At 51.6% G+C, this 17445-nt stretch overlaps 6 protein-coding genes across 6 annotated transcripts; 3 read left to right on the top strand and 3 right to left on the bottom strand.

Annotated features, from left to right (window-relative positions):
• Window positions 1-800: 800 nt before the first annotated feature.
• N7473_004061 (uncharacterized protein) lies at window positions 801-1619 on the top strand (the record flags this gene model as incomplete). Its single annotated transcript, XM_057150001.1, has 3 exons — window positions 801-1044; window positions 1101-1383; window positions 1439-1619. The coding sequence occupies 3 exons, from the start codon at window positions 801-803 to the stop codon at window positions 1617-1619; spliced, it is 708 nt and encodes a 235-aa protein (XP_057013655.1).
• A 1154-nt stretch (window positions 1620-2773) lies between these two features.
• N7473_004060 (phosphoribosylformylglycinamidine synthase) lies at window positions 2774-6856 on the bottom strand (the record flags this gene model as incomplete). The annotated part of the gene is made up of 1 exon (XM_057150000.1): window positions 2774-6856. One exon carries the CDS (start codon window positions 6854-6856, stop codon window positions 2774-2776), a length of 4083 nt encoding a protein of 1360 aa, XP_057013654.1.
• Window positions 6857-7309: 453 nt separating this feature from the next.
• On the bottom strand, window positions 7310-10054 carry N7473_004059 (uncharacterized protein; the record flags this gene model as incomplete). Its single annotated transcript, XM_057149999.1, has 2 exons — window positions 9922-10054; window positions 7310-9868 (listed from the first exon to the last, which is right to left on the bottom strand). Exons 1-2 carry the CDS (start codon window positions 9994-9996, stop codon window positions 7310-7312), a joined length of 2634 nt encoding a protein of 877 aa, XP_057013653.1. The 5' UTR covers window positions 9997-10054.
• A 177-nt stretch (window positions 10055-10231) lies between these two features.
• N7473_004058 (glycosyltransferase family 15 protein) lies at window positions 10232-11658 on the top strand (the record flags this gene model as incomplete). Its single annotated transcript, XM_057149998.1, has 4 exons — window positions 10232-10373; window positions 10463-10726; window positions 10822-11440; window positions 11502-11658. 4 exons carry the CDS (start codon window positions 10232-10234, stop codon window positions 11656-11658), a joined length of 1182 nt encoding a protein of 393 aa, XP_057013652.1.
• An 828-nt stretch (window positions 11659-12486) lies between these two features.
• On the bottom strand, window positions 12487-13342 carry N7473_004057 (cytochrome c oxidase subunit VI; the record flags this gene model as incomplete). Its single annotated transcript, XM_057149997.1, has 4 exons — window positions 12487-12605; window positions 12678-12795; window positions 12938-12983; window positions 13152-13342. 4 exons carry the CDS (start codon window positions 13340-13342, stop codon window positions 12487-12489), a joined length of 474 nt encoding a protein of 157 aa, XP_057013651.1.
• A 1839-nt stretch (window positions 13343-15181) lies between these two features.
• On the top strand, window positions 15182-17263 carry N7473_004056 (elongation of very long chain fatty acids protein; the record flags this gene model as incomplete). The annotated part of the gene is made up of 3 exons (XM_057149996.1): window positions 15182-15889; window positions 15957-16239; window positions 16304-17263. Coding segments are annotated over 3 exons (1335 nt in total), but the record flags the coding sequence as incomplete, so codon positions are not given.
• Window positions 17264-17445: the final 182 nt, after the last annotated feature.

The raw sequence follows: 17445 nt of genomic DNA, 5'->3' as shown, positions 1-17445 counted from the left end.
GTATCCAATATCGAATTGTCGCACATATAGGGCATACGGGCAGTTGGAAAGGCTCACCAGCTTGCCTAAGGTTGTAATAGATCATTCAGTTCGGCACCCGGGAAACAGCGTTGACCGAACGCTTGCTAAGCTGGATAGCTAATTGTCTCATTTTATCAGTTTAATTGGGCCTTAGTTCTTAACATAACTCACGGACTATGCGGCTAACGCGCCCGGGCCTCGGGGCCTTCCGACGCTGATTGGTCCTTGGTTATCAACACAAACAACACAAACTATTGCAAACAAAACCAACTCACTTGGGTTGGGGGATTAATAATTGCGGATCGGAGTGAAGCACCTATTCAGATTGGACGTGGGTCACGTGATAAACACTATCTCCACAATTAAATGAGCACGAGCTATGCATTCGTTTGACGATTGAAGAAGACATTATCTTGCTTCCTGCTGATAAATGGCTTCAGTTGATAGATTACACCGATTGACAAGTTTGCTTCGACTGACAAATTGCTTCGCTGACAAATATGAGTAGCGTCGGTCGACGAATTGCTCCGACCTAGTGTTAGGTAAGTATGCGATGCCTAGCATAATGCGCTAGGGCTTGACCATGGTCGACGTACCAGCCTTATGTCACTGAAGTAAGGGATACAAAGCTATAAGTAGGACTAATTCAAAGCATCTGGTTACTGGTAGTAGTCAGAAATTTCTATCTTCTATGAGGCTTATTCCTGAAATCTTTCACTGACGAGCGACTAAGAACGATATATCGCCAACTTGACACCTAATCGACCCAGCAGCAAATCATGACCGCCAAATCCCCTGTTATACTCATCCTCGGCGCGGGCCCTAACATCGGCCAGTCCGTCGCTCGCAAGTTTGCCTCTAAAGGCTACAAGGTTGCACTCGCCGCTCGCTCCCTGAAGGAGGGCGATAGCACTGAGAAGCAACTACTCATCCCGAGCGACCTCTCTAAAACTAATGATATAATCAATGCTTTCGCTAAAGTGAAGAAGGTGTTTGGTATCCCTAGTGTCGTCGTCTACAATGGTGAACTATTGTCTCCTCGCAGTGCCGGGATTTGGCAGCCGACTAACGCGTTGCAGTTAGCGCTGTGACCTTCACACCCCCCGACGACCCTTTCGCTATCACTCTCGCAGACCTTAGTCGCGACACGACCATCAACGTCTACAATGCCTTTGTTGCCGCACAACAAGCCGTCTCCGGCTTTTCACAGCTTCCAACGTCAGCCGCGAAGACTTTCATCTATACTGGAAATATCCTGAACGTCGGCATCATCCCAAAATTTCTCACCCAGGGTATTGGAAAGTCCGGCGCCGCTCACATGATCTGGGCTGCTTCGGACGCGTACAAAGACCATGGATATAAGTAAGTCTTCAATCTATTTCGGGGCATTAGAGCGTGGCAGGCTAATGCCGTGAAGATTCTATTATGCCGACGAACGGAAGGCAGACGGATCGCCCAAGTACCGTGTCGATGGCGGCGCACATGCGGATCTCTACTGGGAGCTGGCGCACGCCGAAACGCAGGGCCCGTGGATGCAGACGTTCGTTCAGGGGGAGGGATATAAGCAGTTTGACGACCTATATACCTCTCTTGCCTGAGGTTTCACTAGATACGGACGGCCAATGTGGCGTGTTCGGGCAGACCGACGTCACCGACAGTCGCAGAGTCGCTATGCCGATTATTAGTCTCAACTAGGTGCAACAGAGAGGTATGTAGAAGGAGCTAGGTTTGGAGCCATCGTTGGTTGGACCACTTGTGATTGATTGTGAAATGGTGCCTCCCGAGGAAAGCTGCATCGGAGGGGGAGCATCGAGGTACTACCAGAGGTTCTGAATTTACAAGTGAATACATGCCTGAAATTATTACGTAACCTACGTACGTACGAATACATACGCAACTCCCAGAATAACTCCAAATACAGACTAGTGTGTCTTGGCGTAAGGGGCAGGAAAGTTAATGGGATAGTGGAGTTGTTGCACCGGTTTCGCGACGTTGTAACAAAGGATTCGATTTTAATGCAAATTGTGATAGTAGTGTAGTGTTTGTGTTAAAGATATATCTCTTATTTCTTTGTTAACACTTTTGACTTATGACCCCACAGAAACTATATTTTTCTTTCAAACATATCATTTAGGGTAACCCTGTTGGCACTATAAAAATGCCTGGCGGCACTACACTTCTGCCTGATTTTTGCCTGATTTTTGCCAAGCCTTTCACGCCTTACAATTACCAATTCAACCGCTCTTTCTTCTTACACACACATATCTGTGCCCTTCGCTACGCTGCGACCCACCCATCCGCTACGCGTATGGGTGCGCCACGCTTTCATCACCTATTTTCGAATACACCATGCGATTTATCAACCAAACTAGCTAAAAATCAACTAAATACACTATCAGCCCATGTAAAAGAGCTCTCCTTTCTCCCTCGCTTCTCTCGGCGCCTGGATTCGGTTGGTCCGGATTTCCTATACCTGGTTTTGATACCCTTACGATCGACTCAGCATGAGTGAATTCAGATGAATAAACTTGAATATTTACTTTGATTTTGGTATATCTAATATCTCGTATAGAAGTACTGACAATGGCTCCTAGGCCACGACATTCTTTCAGTTTCGTAAATGCTTTTCAACGCACCAGTTTTAGCTTCAAACCATACCACTCCATAAAACCGAACCAAGAAAAAGGAAATATAGACAAAGGAAAATGTGAAACCAAAAAAAACTCTCACAAGATCGGAGCTAACCCAACATTTAACCAACCCAGCGTCTGGCGCTGAAGAAGATGCGGCCCCAAGGACCGATCTCACCCCACTCCTCGGCGTTGGGAGGCAGGTAGCTGGCAATGCCGTTCATGACGGTACGCTCAGGGTGAGGCATGATGGCCAGAACGCGGCCGTCGGGACTGCGCACACCGGCAATACCCTCGGGGCTACCGTTGGGGTTGTAGGGGTAGCGCATGGTCGGCTTGCGGGTGGCGTTGTCAACGTAGCGGACGGGAGCGAGACCCTCGCGGACAAAGTCGGCGGCAGTCTGGCCGGGAGTACCGGCGAACGAGGCACGACCCTCGCCGTGAGCAACGGCAATGGGGAAGGAAGAGCCGTCCATGCCGTGGAAGAAGACGCTGGGGCGCGAGGGATCGGGATCCGAGATGCGAACCATGGCGACACGGCCCTCGTACTGCTCGCTGGTGTTGCGCTCGAAGCTGGGCCAGTTGCGGGCACCGGGGATGAGCTCCTTGACACGGGACAAAAATTGACAACCGTTGCAGACACCAAGGGCGAAGGTGTCAGGACGCTCGAAGAAGGCCTGGAACTCCTTGCGGGTGTTGTCGTGCAACAAGACGGACTTGGCCCAGCCTTGACCGGCACCCAACACATCACCGTAGGAGAAACCACCACAGGCGGCGAGACCGGCGAAGCTAGCCAGCGAGACGCGGCCGGAGATGATGTCGGTCATGTGGACATCGACGGCGGAGAAGCCAGCGGTGTTGAAGGCGAAAGCCATCTCAGCTTGGCTGTTCACACCCTGCTCACGCAGAATGGCAACACGAGGCTTGTTGGCGAAGGGGGAGTACTGGGACAGGCTGGTCATGATAGGCAAGCCACGGTCCTTGGGGTCGAAAGTAGCGTTCCACGACAGACCGGGGTTAGCATCATCGAGGATGTTCTCAAACTCCTGGTCGGCACACTCGGGGTTGTCACGCATCTTTTGCATGTGGTAGGAGGTCTTGGACCAGGTCTGCTGGAGGTTGGAACGAGTCTCGCGGTAGACCAGCGAGGCCTTGTGGTAGATGGTCAGGTTCTGCTTCTGCTTCTCCGAGATACGACCAATCTTGTGGATCATGCCTGGAGGAGGACCGCAAGTGGCGAAGCAGGAGCGGAACTGAATCTCGTGCTCCTTACGAACTTGGAAGACAGCACCAAGCTCCTCGTTGAAGAGAGTCTCAACAACATCCTGGGTCTGGAAAGAGGAGCAGATGTTGTCAATCATGATCTCCACACCGCAACGACCAGCGAACATCATCTCGGCGAGGGTAGTCAGAAGACCACCATCGGAACGGTCGTGGTATGCCAGGACAATGCCAGCCTCCTGCAGCTGCTGGGTAGCATCGAAGAAGTCACGGAAGAGGTCGACGTCATGGACATCGGGGCACTCGGTGCCAACCTCGTTGAAGACTTGAGCAAGGGCCGAGCCACCGAGGGTCTTCCGGCCGAAGGACAAGTCAACGAACATGAGAACAGTCTCACCCACATCCTCCAGGCTACGGAGAGCGGGGGTCCAGGTCTTGCGGTAGTCACCGACGGGGGCGAAGGCAGAGATAACACATGACATGGGCGCAGTGACCTCCTTGGCCTCGTTGCTGGCCTCGTCCTTCCACTTCATCTTCATGGACATGGAGTCCTTACCGACGGGAATGCTGATACCAAGCTTGGGGCACAAGTCGAGACCGATGGCCTCAACAGCCTCATAGATGGCAGCGCCCTCACCGGGGTGGCTGCTAGCAGACATCCAGTTGGCAGACAGCTTGACACGGCTCAGGCGGTCGACCAGGTCAGAAGCAGCGATGTTCATGAGAGACTCTGCGACGGCCATACGAGCCGAAGCACCGGGAGAAATCAGAGCGAGGAGAGGCTTCTCACCCATGGCCATAGCCTCACCAGTCTTGACGCCCTGAAGCAGAGAGGTGGCGGTGACTGAGACGTCTGAGACGGGGGTCTGCCACTTGCCGACCATCTGGTCACGAGCAGTGAGACCACCGACAGTACGATCACCAATGGTTATCAGGAAAGATTTCGAGCCAACGGCAGGAAGAGAGAGGACTCGGTTGACGGCCTCGCTGACCAGCTCCACCTTTGACGAGAGCGAAGGGAGATACTTGGTGAGGCTGGAGTCGACAGCGGGCAGAGTCAGCTTGCGTGAGTCGACAGTTCGGGTCATGCGCGGCGGCTTGCCGAACAGGACAGAAAGGGGAAGATCAATGGGCGAAGGGTAATCCTTGGACTCGCGGTCAAGAAGAATGAGTCGCTTCTCCTCCTCAGTAGCACCCTCGCCGCGGCCGACGACTGAGAAGCCACATCGCTCACGCTGAGCAATAGCGGTGAACTTATTGATGCTGTCCTCGCCAACAGCCAGGACGTAACGCTCCTGAGCCTCACAGCACCAGATCTGCATGGGGCTCATGCTGCGGTCAGCGCTGTCCACCTCGCGCAGCTCGAACTTGGCACCCAGACCGGAGTCGTGGATCAGCTCGGGCAGAGCGTTGGAGAGACCACCAGCACCCACATCGTGAATGAACTTGATGGGGTTGTCATTGCCCATGGCAACGCAGGCGTTGATAACCTCCTGGGCTCGGCGCTGAACCTCAGCGTTGCCTCGTTGGACACTGGCGAAGTCAAGATCAGCGGATCCCTCACCAGAGGTGATACTAGAAGCAGCACCACCGCCAAGACCGATCAGCATAGCTGGGCCACCGAGCACGACGAGGTAGGAACCAGGCTTGACCACATCGGGGTTCTTGAGAGCGTGCTGGGGGCGAACAGTGCCGACACCACCAGCGATCATAATAGGCTTGTGGTATCCACGGATCTCCTTCTGGCCGTTGCCAACGTCAATCTCGGTAAGAAGGGTACGGAAGTAACCACCAGTGCAAGGACGACCAAATTCGTTGTTGAAAGCAGCGCTGCCAATAGGAGCTTCCAGCATGATGTCCAAACTGCTCGCGATGTGGTTGGGCTTGCCCACCTCGAGCTCCCAGGGCTGGCGCAGTCCAGGAATCAAGAGATCAGAGACACAGTAACCAGACAGACCGGCCTTGGGGCGGGAACCGCGACCGACCGCACCCTCGTCACGAATCTCACCACCGGAGCCAGTGGCAGCTCCGGGGTAAGGAGAGACAGCAGTGGGGTGGTTGTGAGTCTCGACCTTGGCCAGGAAATGCACAACTTCCTTGGTGTGGGTCCACTCTCCAGTGGTAGGATCCGGGGCCCAGAATGCAGCCGGGCCACCCTCCAGAACAGCAGCATTGTCACTGTAAGCACTGACAGTGTATTCGGGGTTCTTCTTGTGTGTGTTGCGGATCATGGCGAAAAGGCTGTTGGGCATGGGCTTGCCATCAATCACCCATGAAGCATTGAACTGCTTGTGACGGCAGTGCTCCGAGTTCACCTGAGCGAACATGAACAGCTCGACATCGGTGGGATCACGAGCAATGGCGCCGTTGGGGCCATACGCCTCCGCCAGGTAGTCGATCTCGGACTCGTCCAATGCAAGACCCAATTCCTTGTTTGCCTCCTGGAGAACTTCCTTGGGAGACTTGTCACCTCCCTGAAGGGAGATTGTCTTCAGAGGAAGAGGCTCGTGCTCGGAGAACATGAGCTTCAGATCAGGCTCGTCCTTGCCGATAATCTGAGTCATGCGATCATGGAGGAGATCCAGATACCCATCCTTGTACTCCTCTCCGCCATTGCGGAGGCATGAAACCTTCATACCCCGCTCAATCCGCTTCACAGACTGACGCAGACCGCAGACTTGGGCAATACCAGTAGCCTGAGAGCTCCATGGCGAAATAGTTCCGGTACGAGGGAAGACGTAGAAGGTATCGAATTGACCGTCATCGGAGGTGAAGGAAGGAGGAACGTCGGTGATGTCGCCGTACTTGAGAAGTTGCTCGAGGACAGCACGTTGAGATTGGTCCAATGGCTGGGATGTGTGCACATAGTGAATCCATTGAGCACGGATATCTTGAACACCCAGGCTCTCCGCAATGGCATGTCCCCGCGAACGAGAGAACGCCACCGAGCCCGGGATGGCAAGATAAGAGTCGGTGGGAGCCATGTTTATGAGATAGGTGAAGTCAATCAAGACCAAGCCTCCCTTGGGACAAAGGAGGAGGAAGGGCTGTGATGCCGCTCAAGTATGGACTTGAGGCAAAGAATAATTCCCCACTATGACTCCCTCAACTTTTTGTTGAAAAAATGAGCGGCCCCGCCCTAGGCCGATTGCGGTGGGCTTATCGGAGATGTCACGTGGTGATTAACGGATAACATCCTTTTGTCTTGCCAAGACTTTCGATATGGAGACGGAGCATTCACAGGAATATAGAATTTAGCCCATATCGTCCAGATACCATTATTTAATCAAGTCCATTCGTCAATTCGTCAATTCTTTATTTTCTAGGTATTCATAAATCTCATCGATATAACTAATTACGACGACTAGGTCTTGTTGCCTCTGTCTCAAAGGTTAGTCGTGTTCGCATTCCGGTCCCTATTCCCCGTTCACTATGTATCAGCTCTTTCTCCATTCCAGACGCTCTGCCAAAATGTTCCAGCTAGGCAGACCATCAGCGCGAGCAACACCTTTCAGCCCATCTGCCACAAAGTTCATCAAATGATCAAACTGACGCTTGACATTTCGTATCTGGAGAGCATATGGCGAATCGCGGAATGAGATAGTCAATGTTTGCTCATGCTCAAAGTCATTGTCTTCATCTGAATCCGAGTCCGAGTTATCTTCGTCACTCCTCTTTCGCCGTAGTGTATTCAGCATGCTAGCATCGCCTTGATCAAACATTCCTTCCTCGGCTGCGTGGACGGTCTGTAGGTCTGCGAAGTGGATGGAGAGATCCAGGAGGTTGATGATAGCCTCGTGGATTGGAGAGAGATTGTTGGATAGGAGACATTGGTCTTCCAGTGAGTAGATGTAGGAGTCGTGTGCGGTGATCATGGCGTCTACGTCCTCGGCATTGGAGAGAGCCTGGTGTAGAGATTGGTTTCCGGTTGATATTACGAAATAGGTAAGGTGTGCGTAGAGGGTATCGAAAACCCAGAGTAGATTGTGGTGCAGACTGTGCACAAGGGCTCCATCTCGGTCACCCGGTGTTACACCGCGTCCGTCTCGTAAGCGCTGCTTGACAAGGGCATACTTTGCGCGGCGGATCTGCATGAGGAATGTCGAGATTCGCTGGTAGGCGTGGATGGCGTCCTGTGTGACGATGTTTGCCACGGGCCATGGAAGTACGTAGTCGATGGAGATAGTTTCGAGGATATCGACAGTTCGGGTAAGGGTGTGAGTGTCATGGGAGGAAGAGCCATTCGATCGTACAACCAGTCTTGATAGGTCCATATTTGGCATTGCGCTAAATGCGGACCTTGTCACCTCGGTCAGCAGGAACTTGTCATCCCATGATCGGCCGCGGTCCATCAGCTCGAAGACCTTAGTGTCGATCATGCCGATGATGCTCAGGTCCTGGCCAAGATAGACGTGTTGCAGGGCGTCGAAAGACAACCAAAATCCACACTGTTCATAAAGTTCTGTCCGCAGAAGACCCGCGCTGGCCGAGTGATTGAGATCTACCAAGCGGTCAAACGCAGACTCGACTAGTGCAGAAAAAGGAAGAGCCGTATGTGTTGATTCGGCATACACATCATCGAATATCGTGTCCGCCTGGATTGCTGACTGAGAACGGTCTGGAAGTGCATTCAGGTGGCGCAGGAAGACCATGCTCTTGCCAGTAGTAAAGACCTTGAGAAGACTAGGCTCCAGAAATTGAGGAATATTCTCTCCTCGGTGTCCCTCATCAATCTCGTACCAGTCATGCCACAATGTCCGCAGATCACCATTGTCACTTTTCAATTTCACAAAGAAAGCTGTGTCGGTGGAATCAGCTTGACCAGATTCCATCCAAAGTTGGATTGACCTTGTATAAGTTTTGAAGCATGAGAAGAACAAGATTGCGAGTGTTCTTGTGGTTTCCTCGTCGCCCAGAGCTTCTGTCATGCATACCAAGTTGTACAATAGGTCGAGGCATCGCATTGGTCGATCCGTCGAGTTCTTCTCCAACTTTGCAACCAGGTCGGATAAAAGCAGCAGTTGATGAGAAAATTGGCGAACATCGTCACTCAATTGAAGGAGACTAACTATCGAGCCAGCAGAGAGATAGCTAGATTGGACCTTGGAGAGAAACCCATCGAACTCGTGCAGACGGTCTTCGACGCCTCGGCAGAATGTCTGCATGTAGGCTATCGACTGGGGAGCTGCGGTGAATCGCCGAAGGGTGTCAATCTTTGAGCCAGTCTCGGTGAAAAACTCCAACAACGATAGAAGAGCCGTATGGGATGAGTGTGCAAGTTTGTAGCTGCGGTCTACTTCAATATCATTATCGAAACGCCAGAAGATCGACGTCGGTAAGCCTTGCAGCATGAATATCGCTTCTCTGGCTAATTGCAATTCAGTGATAGGACAGGACGCCTCCTCTTTCCCTCTGGAAACAGGAGGTTTGTTCTCAGGCTTCCAAAACTGAGCCTTCTCCATAGAAGTGATAAGGTCTTCATCTTCGCCCGAGACAAACACCGCGTCCGGAATTACATACTCTTCCTCTGACGCAGGGGGTGTTTGGGGCGTCCCTCGGGTGAGAGAGACCTCACTGGTAAAAGAATCAAAGTCATCGCCTGAGGAGCTGGGGTCGAAATCAACCTCCTCCCAGATATCTTCGTCGCCGAAGGCGGCCCCGCTAGCATCGAGGTCAGCCCATGACAACGGCTGCTCGGGGGCTTGATTTGCGTTGAGCGGCGTCGCCGATCGATTAATTTTTGCTAGTTGAGCAGGACGATCTGAGAGTTGCACCAACAAGCTCAGAATTTCGGGATGCCATGCATTCGGGTAACCCTGTAACTCGGTAAGGCGATTATGCAGAGCTGCAGCCAGCTCGTCTCGATTCAAGACTTGGAATTTCTCCTGAAGGCCCTCGAGCTGGCGAATCACTTCAAATTGGTTTATCCGTCCATGGGTACCTGGACGTAGTGCAGCCTCCACGCGGCGCTTAATACTCTGAACGCGCGGAGAATCCTAGAACACGCGATCAACAGGGATCTACCAATCATAATATGAAAATGTATTACCTTTTGCTCAGGGGCAACTCTGGCAACCGTAGTAATGAGCTCATCAGTCAGCGAGGCCAAGGCCGCCAGTGCCATGGTGACCGTCAATAGCTGGCTTGGTGTATCCGATTGAATATGATCTTGAATATCATCGACGCGGACTTTGATATAGAAGCAGAAGTTCCAATGACGGAGAAGCCAACTGGACGCGCGGTGGTGCGGGCGCTAATCCTCAAGGGGCAAGGGCGGCGCGGGCTGAAGTGAAGGCGCTTCTGGCCCTTCTGAACAACTTGCCCCCTTTCACTTCAAACTTAGTTCCAACACTTACACCATGGCGATCGCACGTCCGATTCGCATGCTGGGTGCAGCATGCATTCTACTTACTCTATTCTTGGTCTTCCAGCTCCGCCAGGGCTCCGACAGGCCCTCCTCCAAACTGACCCACGGCATGAGCCGGGATCCCCTACTAGATCGTGCGTTGCCACTCCCGCGATTCTTCGAGATTCAAGATTCACGATTAGCCTCCCTCCTCCAAGGCGCAACATACTAACGCATTCAACAGCTACTGGTGAACCAGCCGGTGAATTATGGCGCGCCGAGGATCACGATTACTCCCCCGATAGCGAAAAGTCCGCCCGCACCAATGCCGCCCTCATCTCCCTCGTCCGTAACGAGGAACTCTACGAGCTGATCAGCACCATGCGCGATCTCGAGCGCACATGGAACAACAAGTTCAACTATCCCTATATCTTCTTCAATGACAAGCCCTTCTCCGAGGAGTTCAAGCAGAAGACGCAGGCCGTCACCAAGGCCAAGATTCAATATGGTACGCCCGGCTCAATTGCCTCATGATCGGGTCGTTTGCGACTCGGGGGGAAAGAAGAAGGGAATGTACACTGCTAACAATTTTGCGCGCTTCAGAGTTGGTCCCCAAGGAACATTGGGATATGCCCAGCTGGATCAGCGAGGAGCTCTTCAAGGAATCCGCCAAGATCCTCGAAGAGGAGAACATCCAGTACGCCTCTAAGCTTTCATACCACCAGATGTGCCGCTGGAACAGCGGCATGTTCTACAAGCACCCCGCCCTCGAGAAGTACCGTTACTACTGGCGCATTGAGCCCAAGGTCCAATTTTTCTGCAACGTCGACTATGACGTCTTCCGCTACATGGAGGACCGAAACAAGACCTACGGTTTCACCATCAACTTGTACGATGCCCCGCAGACCATCAAGACTCTTTGGCCCGAGACTCGCAAGTTCCTGGCCGCGAATCCGTCGTACTTGAGTGAGAACAACATGTGGGAGTGGATTACGGATGACCAGGCACGTCCTGAGCATACCCAAGGCGCCAACGGCTACTCCACCTGCCACTTCTGGTCCAACTTTGAGATTGGTGACCTGGATTTCTTCCGTGGTGAGAAGTACGAGTCCTACTTCCAGCACCTAGATCGTGCCGGTGGCTTCTTCTATGAGCGTTGGGGCGATGCGCCGGTCCACTCGCTGGGTGTTGGTTTGTTCGCCGATGCCGCGGATGTTCACTGGTAAGTGTTTACTTATCCTCCTAATGCCACTATCAACCAGTATGCTCACCATTTTTTCTAGGTTCCGCGACATTGGATACAACCATATCCCCTACTATAACTGCCCCAACTCGCCCAAGTGTTCCGGCTGCACGCCCGGCCAATTCTACTCTGGCGCAGACTTCCTGGCCAAGGAGGACTGTCGCCCGACATACTTCAAGTACGTTGGCACGCACTAAATTGATAGACCGTGGCGGCCCATCCATATTTCAATGGCTGCCATTTATGAAAAACCTCGACCCTCTTTTGCATCACCCTTTCTGCATACCCGATGAGTATATTCCCGAACCCTTCGATGTGACTTGGTACCTGGCGTTTGAGCGGACTCATACCTATTGATGATACTTTGTGGTCTTCTTTTTTCCCCTCTGGTTTCCCTTCTTTTTTCACTTCATTTCCACAAAATACGTTCCTGGCCGCCAGGGCTTGTCTTCGATAGAATGAGCTTTGGCGGGTCTGGTCTTCTCTGTACTTATATTTGATTTCACGTTACCAATATTTCTTTGGTTCTGTATTTCTTTCTCAATCTTGCAATATTTGTCTGGATTCTGTTCTTCTACCTTATATGATATCGTATGAAAACAAGACATTTATTTGCTCAAAAATATAAAATAAGAAATCATGCTCTCCTCATCGTTTCACCGCAGCCACATGGAAAGACTCGGTGAAAAGATTGCATGTCCAATATAAGTCGGTACGTGGAGATATCATACTGCCGCGTAAGCAGGTCGTGAACCGGAGAATGGAAGATAGATTAAGGACCAGTCAAGGCACCGCAGAACCTTTTTCCAAACAACAGCAGCACTAACAACACAAGAGATCTCTAAAATATGTATACAGCTTTCTCTTTCTACCCCGATCTGAGCACCCCAGGCCAAACAGGAATTACACGATCGACCAATGGTGTCTGATGCGAGGGTGGGTGGTGGGTAAAACAATTGGAGAGAGAGAGAAAATTGACGTGAGGTGGAAATGGAGGGGGTTAGAACAACATGAGCGACGCTAATTTACTCCTCCTGGGGGTACAGCTCTTCCCGGAGAGCAACGCCCAGCTCCTGGCGCAGACCCTCAAGCTCCTCGAGGTATTGCTTGTACTGGTCCTGGCTCTCGACCTTGGCCTTGATGCCTATATATGATGTATTAGTGATTGGTCTCAATTGAGATGTTGGCAGCTTTCGCTGTAATGATTCGCGCATACCCTCGAAGACACGGACGGCAGTGGGGAAGTCGTTGACACGGCGGGCAGCCTTCAGGGCCGCGCTGAGGACCTGGACGGAGGGAACGAGATCGTAGGCGAAGCAGTTGTTCAGGTTGCGCTAGAGGAGAATTGATGCGTTAGCGATGGGTCCATTGATATAGCTGAATGTAAGGTCGATATGATAGTCGAATGACAGTTGATATCGCATGAGGGGGCCCTCCGTCATCTCCCGGGAGATGCCCAAAGCAGGTGGATCTTACCTGGAGCTCGAAAACATCCTGGACACCGTCGAATTCCTTCTCGAAACTGCAATTGACACACACAGTCAGCATACCCAATTCACACAGGTCTTTCTGGAGGACCAATGCAGGACCCGGCCCAGGGCCTCGCTGCGCAGAGCCCGTCCTTCATTGTCCCCCCTCTCTCATCCCCCCGGTTTCCGCCGAAGCCAATGGGTCGCAAGATCAATCGTACCGGGCAGAGAACTCCTCGTAGGTCTCATCCTCGTGGCCAGAGCGGAGCATACGGGTGGTACCGAAGTTGGCGGTGCGGGCAGCAGCGAGAGTCACTGGGTTCTGCACCCGGGAGCGGACGATCGGAGCTCGGATGAAGCTGGCAGGGCGGACGGCGCGCGTCGCAATGCGGAAGACAGACAGGGACGACATTTCGGAGTGGTGCTGGACCAAGTCAATGGACGGTGGTGGAGGCGAGAGTTGGATGGAGACGGGGAAGGGAGGAGAGCGAGAAGAGAGAGAGTCGTGTTAGTCCCGGCTGGATTTTGCGGGTGGTGTGGTGTTGGTGGCCTGAGGCAGGAGAAAGTGTTTAGTCACGGGCGGTTTGGATTACTGCATATGTGATTGGTTGAAGTGGTCCCGTCATCCCGAGAGTCAGTGTCATATAGTTAGTTATTAGTTACTGGTAGCATGCAGGCAGTATATAAGTGTAGTATATAGGTGTAGTAAACGAAAGGTGATGGCATTCAGATTAGTGCATTTTATGGCAGTTGTGTAGATTACCTATTACCTATATATGCTTATCAGAGAGCAGGTATGAGTCGATAAAAACGTATGTGGCCGGTTTTGGCAGTACACTCGGAAGCGGATGCAGAACTGCAGATATATATCTGGGACGTGCATCACGATGGCTAAACCATGTATAGGTTTCGACCAATGGTGGGCAAAACGAGAAAACATGACCAGGAAAAGAATTTGATGTTATCAGTCTATATTCAAATCGAGACCTCTCCTTCCCCCCCGAAAGACAGATCTCTCCAGTCGCAATGATTTATACGGTACGGAAATCCCGATCTATGAGATTAAATGTTTCCCGACGGGGCACAGATGCCTGTGAATCTATAGAATGAGACTGATTTTTATATTCAATTCAATATGCATTCATCGGCAATAATTGTACAGCATGGTTGTGCTTGTACTGGTATAAAGTGTAACTCGGCTGCCCTTCAACGGGTGGACTTTTTCATGCCTAAGGGCGTTCGGTAGCCCTGGGAGCTCTTGAGTTCCTGAATACCCAAGGACGGCTCCTAGCATTATATATAGATCCTCCCAGGATCGATCGTGACCTTCCACGCTAATTTGTATTGTCAATTGACTAACCAGATGCTCACTTGGGCTACGTCTTCTTCAAGCATCGCCTCTGAAACCTGCGAGCTCACCTCGACACGTTGAGGGCTCCAGCGGCGATGAACACGCAGACTTAGGGAACTAGTGGAGAGGTACATTACTACAAATGAACGAGAGACCTCAAGATGGTGAGCATTCCAGATTGAAGACCTGTTGATAAGTGTGGAGCAAGTCTAAGCGGGATGGGTGGCTGAACCGGCTTTCTATAGATCGATACCCAACCAAGGAAAGTCAGCCAGTCTTGGGATTACTGGTGGAGACCAAATATTAAATCTCCAGTCTATCAATGATGCCCTTTTATCATCTATACTCCAGCCCTAGGTAACTACATATTCAGCTAGGACAGGGGTAGTACAGCCTCGGCTACTTGATTGTTATTACAATGTGGGTGGAACACATCCCGATGATAGTGTAGCATTACTTGTGAGTTACTTGTGTGCCCTATTGTAGGTAGACAGGAACATTTGAATTTCTGGATTGAGTTTTATAGTGTACTCTCCGTAAACGAGTACAACATTTGCTGAAATGGTAATACTGATGAGATTGGTTCTGGAGTTCTATTCGAATAGTCACTCTCATCCAGGGCTGAGCAGCCATGTTGTGTTTACTTCTCGTTGGTCCTGGCCATTCAGCTACGCTTTGATTATTGCGCATGTGAAAGTTTGGACGGGTGTGCTGAAAACGGACCTTTTAACAGCAATCACCATAGATATCTCGGAGAAACAATATGTAGATCAATAGAATAGACTATACTGATCCTGTTTTTTCTTTTTTTTTTTTTCAAATAATAATAGCCATTGAAACTGTTATTGACTATAAGATCATTATTTCAGGGACCCAAACCCGCCGAACTCCTCGGGAGTTGTGGATTTTCCCCCTTTTACGGCCGCGCTAGTCCGCATCGGGCGCTCAGCGGACGCGCCGGACGCAAAAAGTAACGCCTTTCTCTCTTCTCTCACTCTCTCTCCCTTTTCCCTTCTCCTTCAATCGTCGGTCCTTTCCATTCCTTCACCTTCACTTCTCTCTTTACTCTGTGCCTATTCGCAAACTTGCGATCTGTGGCCTGAGATTCGTGTTTACTCTTACCCCCAGAGATTTTTCTCTTCACGCGACTTCGCCAAATTCCCCGTGCTTGTTTCGGATCCCATCTCCCCCTCAGACAACATGGCCGACTTCCTTCAGAAGGTGCCCGTCCCGACCCTGGACCGGCCTTTTGGCGTCCACCTATGGCCCATCTTCGACAAGGCCTATGAGCAGGTCATGGGCTACCCTGCCAGCCAGTTCGACTTCGTCCAGGGCGTCACCCCCATGTCCACCTTCAAGCAGACCGCGACTATGCTGGTCACCTACTACATCATCATCTTTGGTGGCCGTGAGGTCATGAAGAACTTCCCCGCCTTCAAGCTGAACACTCTGTTCATGATCCACAACTTCCTCCTGACTGCCATCAGCGCCATCCTCCTGGCTCTGTTTGTTGAGCAGCTCCTGCCCACAATTGTCCGCCACGGTGTCTTCTACTCCATCTGCGACCACCGCGGTGGATGGACTCAGCCTCTGATTATCCTGTACTACGTAAGAGTCCCATTGCCATGCGCAACCTCATCACAAAATTGGCGCGACTAACCTGTCGCTCGCATAGCTGAACTACATCAACAAATACGTCGAGCTCCTGGACACTGTCTTCCTCGTCCTCAAGAAGAAGCCCTTGACCTTCCTCCACACCTACCACCACGGTGCTACCGCTCTGCTTTGCTACACTCAGCTGATTGGTCTGACTGCTGTGCAATGGGTTCCCATCACCATCAACCTGTTGGTCCACGTTGTCATGTACTGGTACTACTTCCAGAGTGCCCGTGGTATCCGCATCTGGTGGAAGAAGTACATCACCATGCTGCAGATTGTTCAGTTCGTCATTGATCTCGGTAAGTTTACTAAAACCAGGCGCTTTGTATACAACTGCAGGACTAATTCATACCCCCTTTCTAGGCTTCATCTACTTCGCTTCTTACACCTACTTCTCCTCCGCCTACTTCCCCTGGGCTCCCAACATGGGCCAGTGCGCCGGCGAGGAGTTCGCTGCTTTCGCTGGTATTGGTATCATCACCTCCTACCTGCTCCTCTTCATCTCCTTCTACATTGCCACCTACAACAAGGCTGCCAAGGTTGGCCGCCCTCGCAGCAACACCGGCAAGAAGTCCCTCATCGACATGAAGAACTTCGAGGTCCCCTCCCCCGCCGGTGCCTCCAACGGCAGTGCCAAGGGCTCCAACGGCTCCGCCAGCTCTACTGGCCGCTCCAACGGCCCCGTCACTCGCTCCCGCAAGGCCTAAATGGCCCCCTCTGCTGGAGGTAGCTCACGTGCCTCCCGAGTACCCATATGAGTGAGACTGTGGAGTCGTGTGTGAGGATGTGTGTACCATCCTGAAGTTTAAGCGTTGTGAGATGAACCCAACCCTTCATCTCTCACAAAAATTCCTCGAACATATTTGCACCTTGACGAAGAGGAAGAGCAAGCAAAAGCAGTAAAGCAGATGTGGCGTGGTTGCTTGCTGGTGATTCACTTTATACTCGTTTTAATGAATGACCTTTTCATGAGGCTAGGCCTGATGGTTTAGGGCCTGATGATCGATGCAGCAGGGGCCCGGGTTGTGGAGGGCAGGCGCAATGGTGATGCCAGCCGCAGATGAAGGGTAGTTCCCCCGCCTTTTGTCTGTGACTTCTTTTCTTTTCATTTCATCTGGGAACGGAGACTGTTGGGCAGTCCCTTGTTCCTGGCTGTATTCTATAATGTCCTTTTTTCTCCTTCTGTTCATGTTTGTCATTATCACCCTCGCAGTCTGCTGGCAGCAGGCCCTTTTCTCAATTGCTTTCTTCCGTTCTGATGTGTCAGTGAAGTACTTATAGATGCTAGGTTCACATATCATGCTAAATGTAATCAGTTATGCGAGTCAGTGCTTCGTAGTTGTACTCTGTATTGTCCTGAGAAGGCAATGGTCGAGGAAGAGCAAGCAAGGACGAACTGTTTCATGGCTCCAGTCAGCTTTGATATGGGGGATGGTTCTTACCAAGATCAACTTGCATGCGACCTCATCTCCTGCAGGTGCTCTCAAAAGCTCCTGCACCAGGCA

Source organism: Penicillium subrubescens (genome assembly GCF_028828155.1).
Source record: "Penicillium subrubescens strain IBT 31985 chromosome Unknown utg000002l_segment0_segment0, whole genome shotgun sequence".
In the NCBI taxonomy this organism is placed as follows: domain Eukaryota; kingdom Fungi; phylum Ascomycota; class Eurotiomycetes; order Eurotiales; family Aspergillaceae; genus Penicillium; species Penicillium subrubescens.
This window is presented reverse-complemented; position numbering and strand designations above follow the sequence as displayed.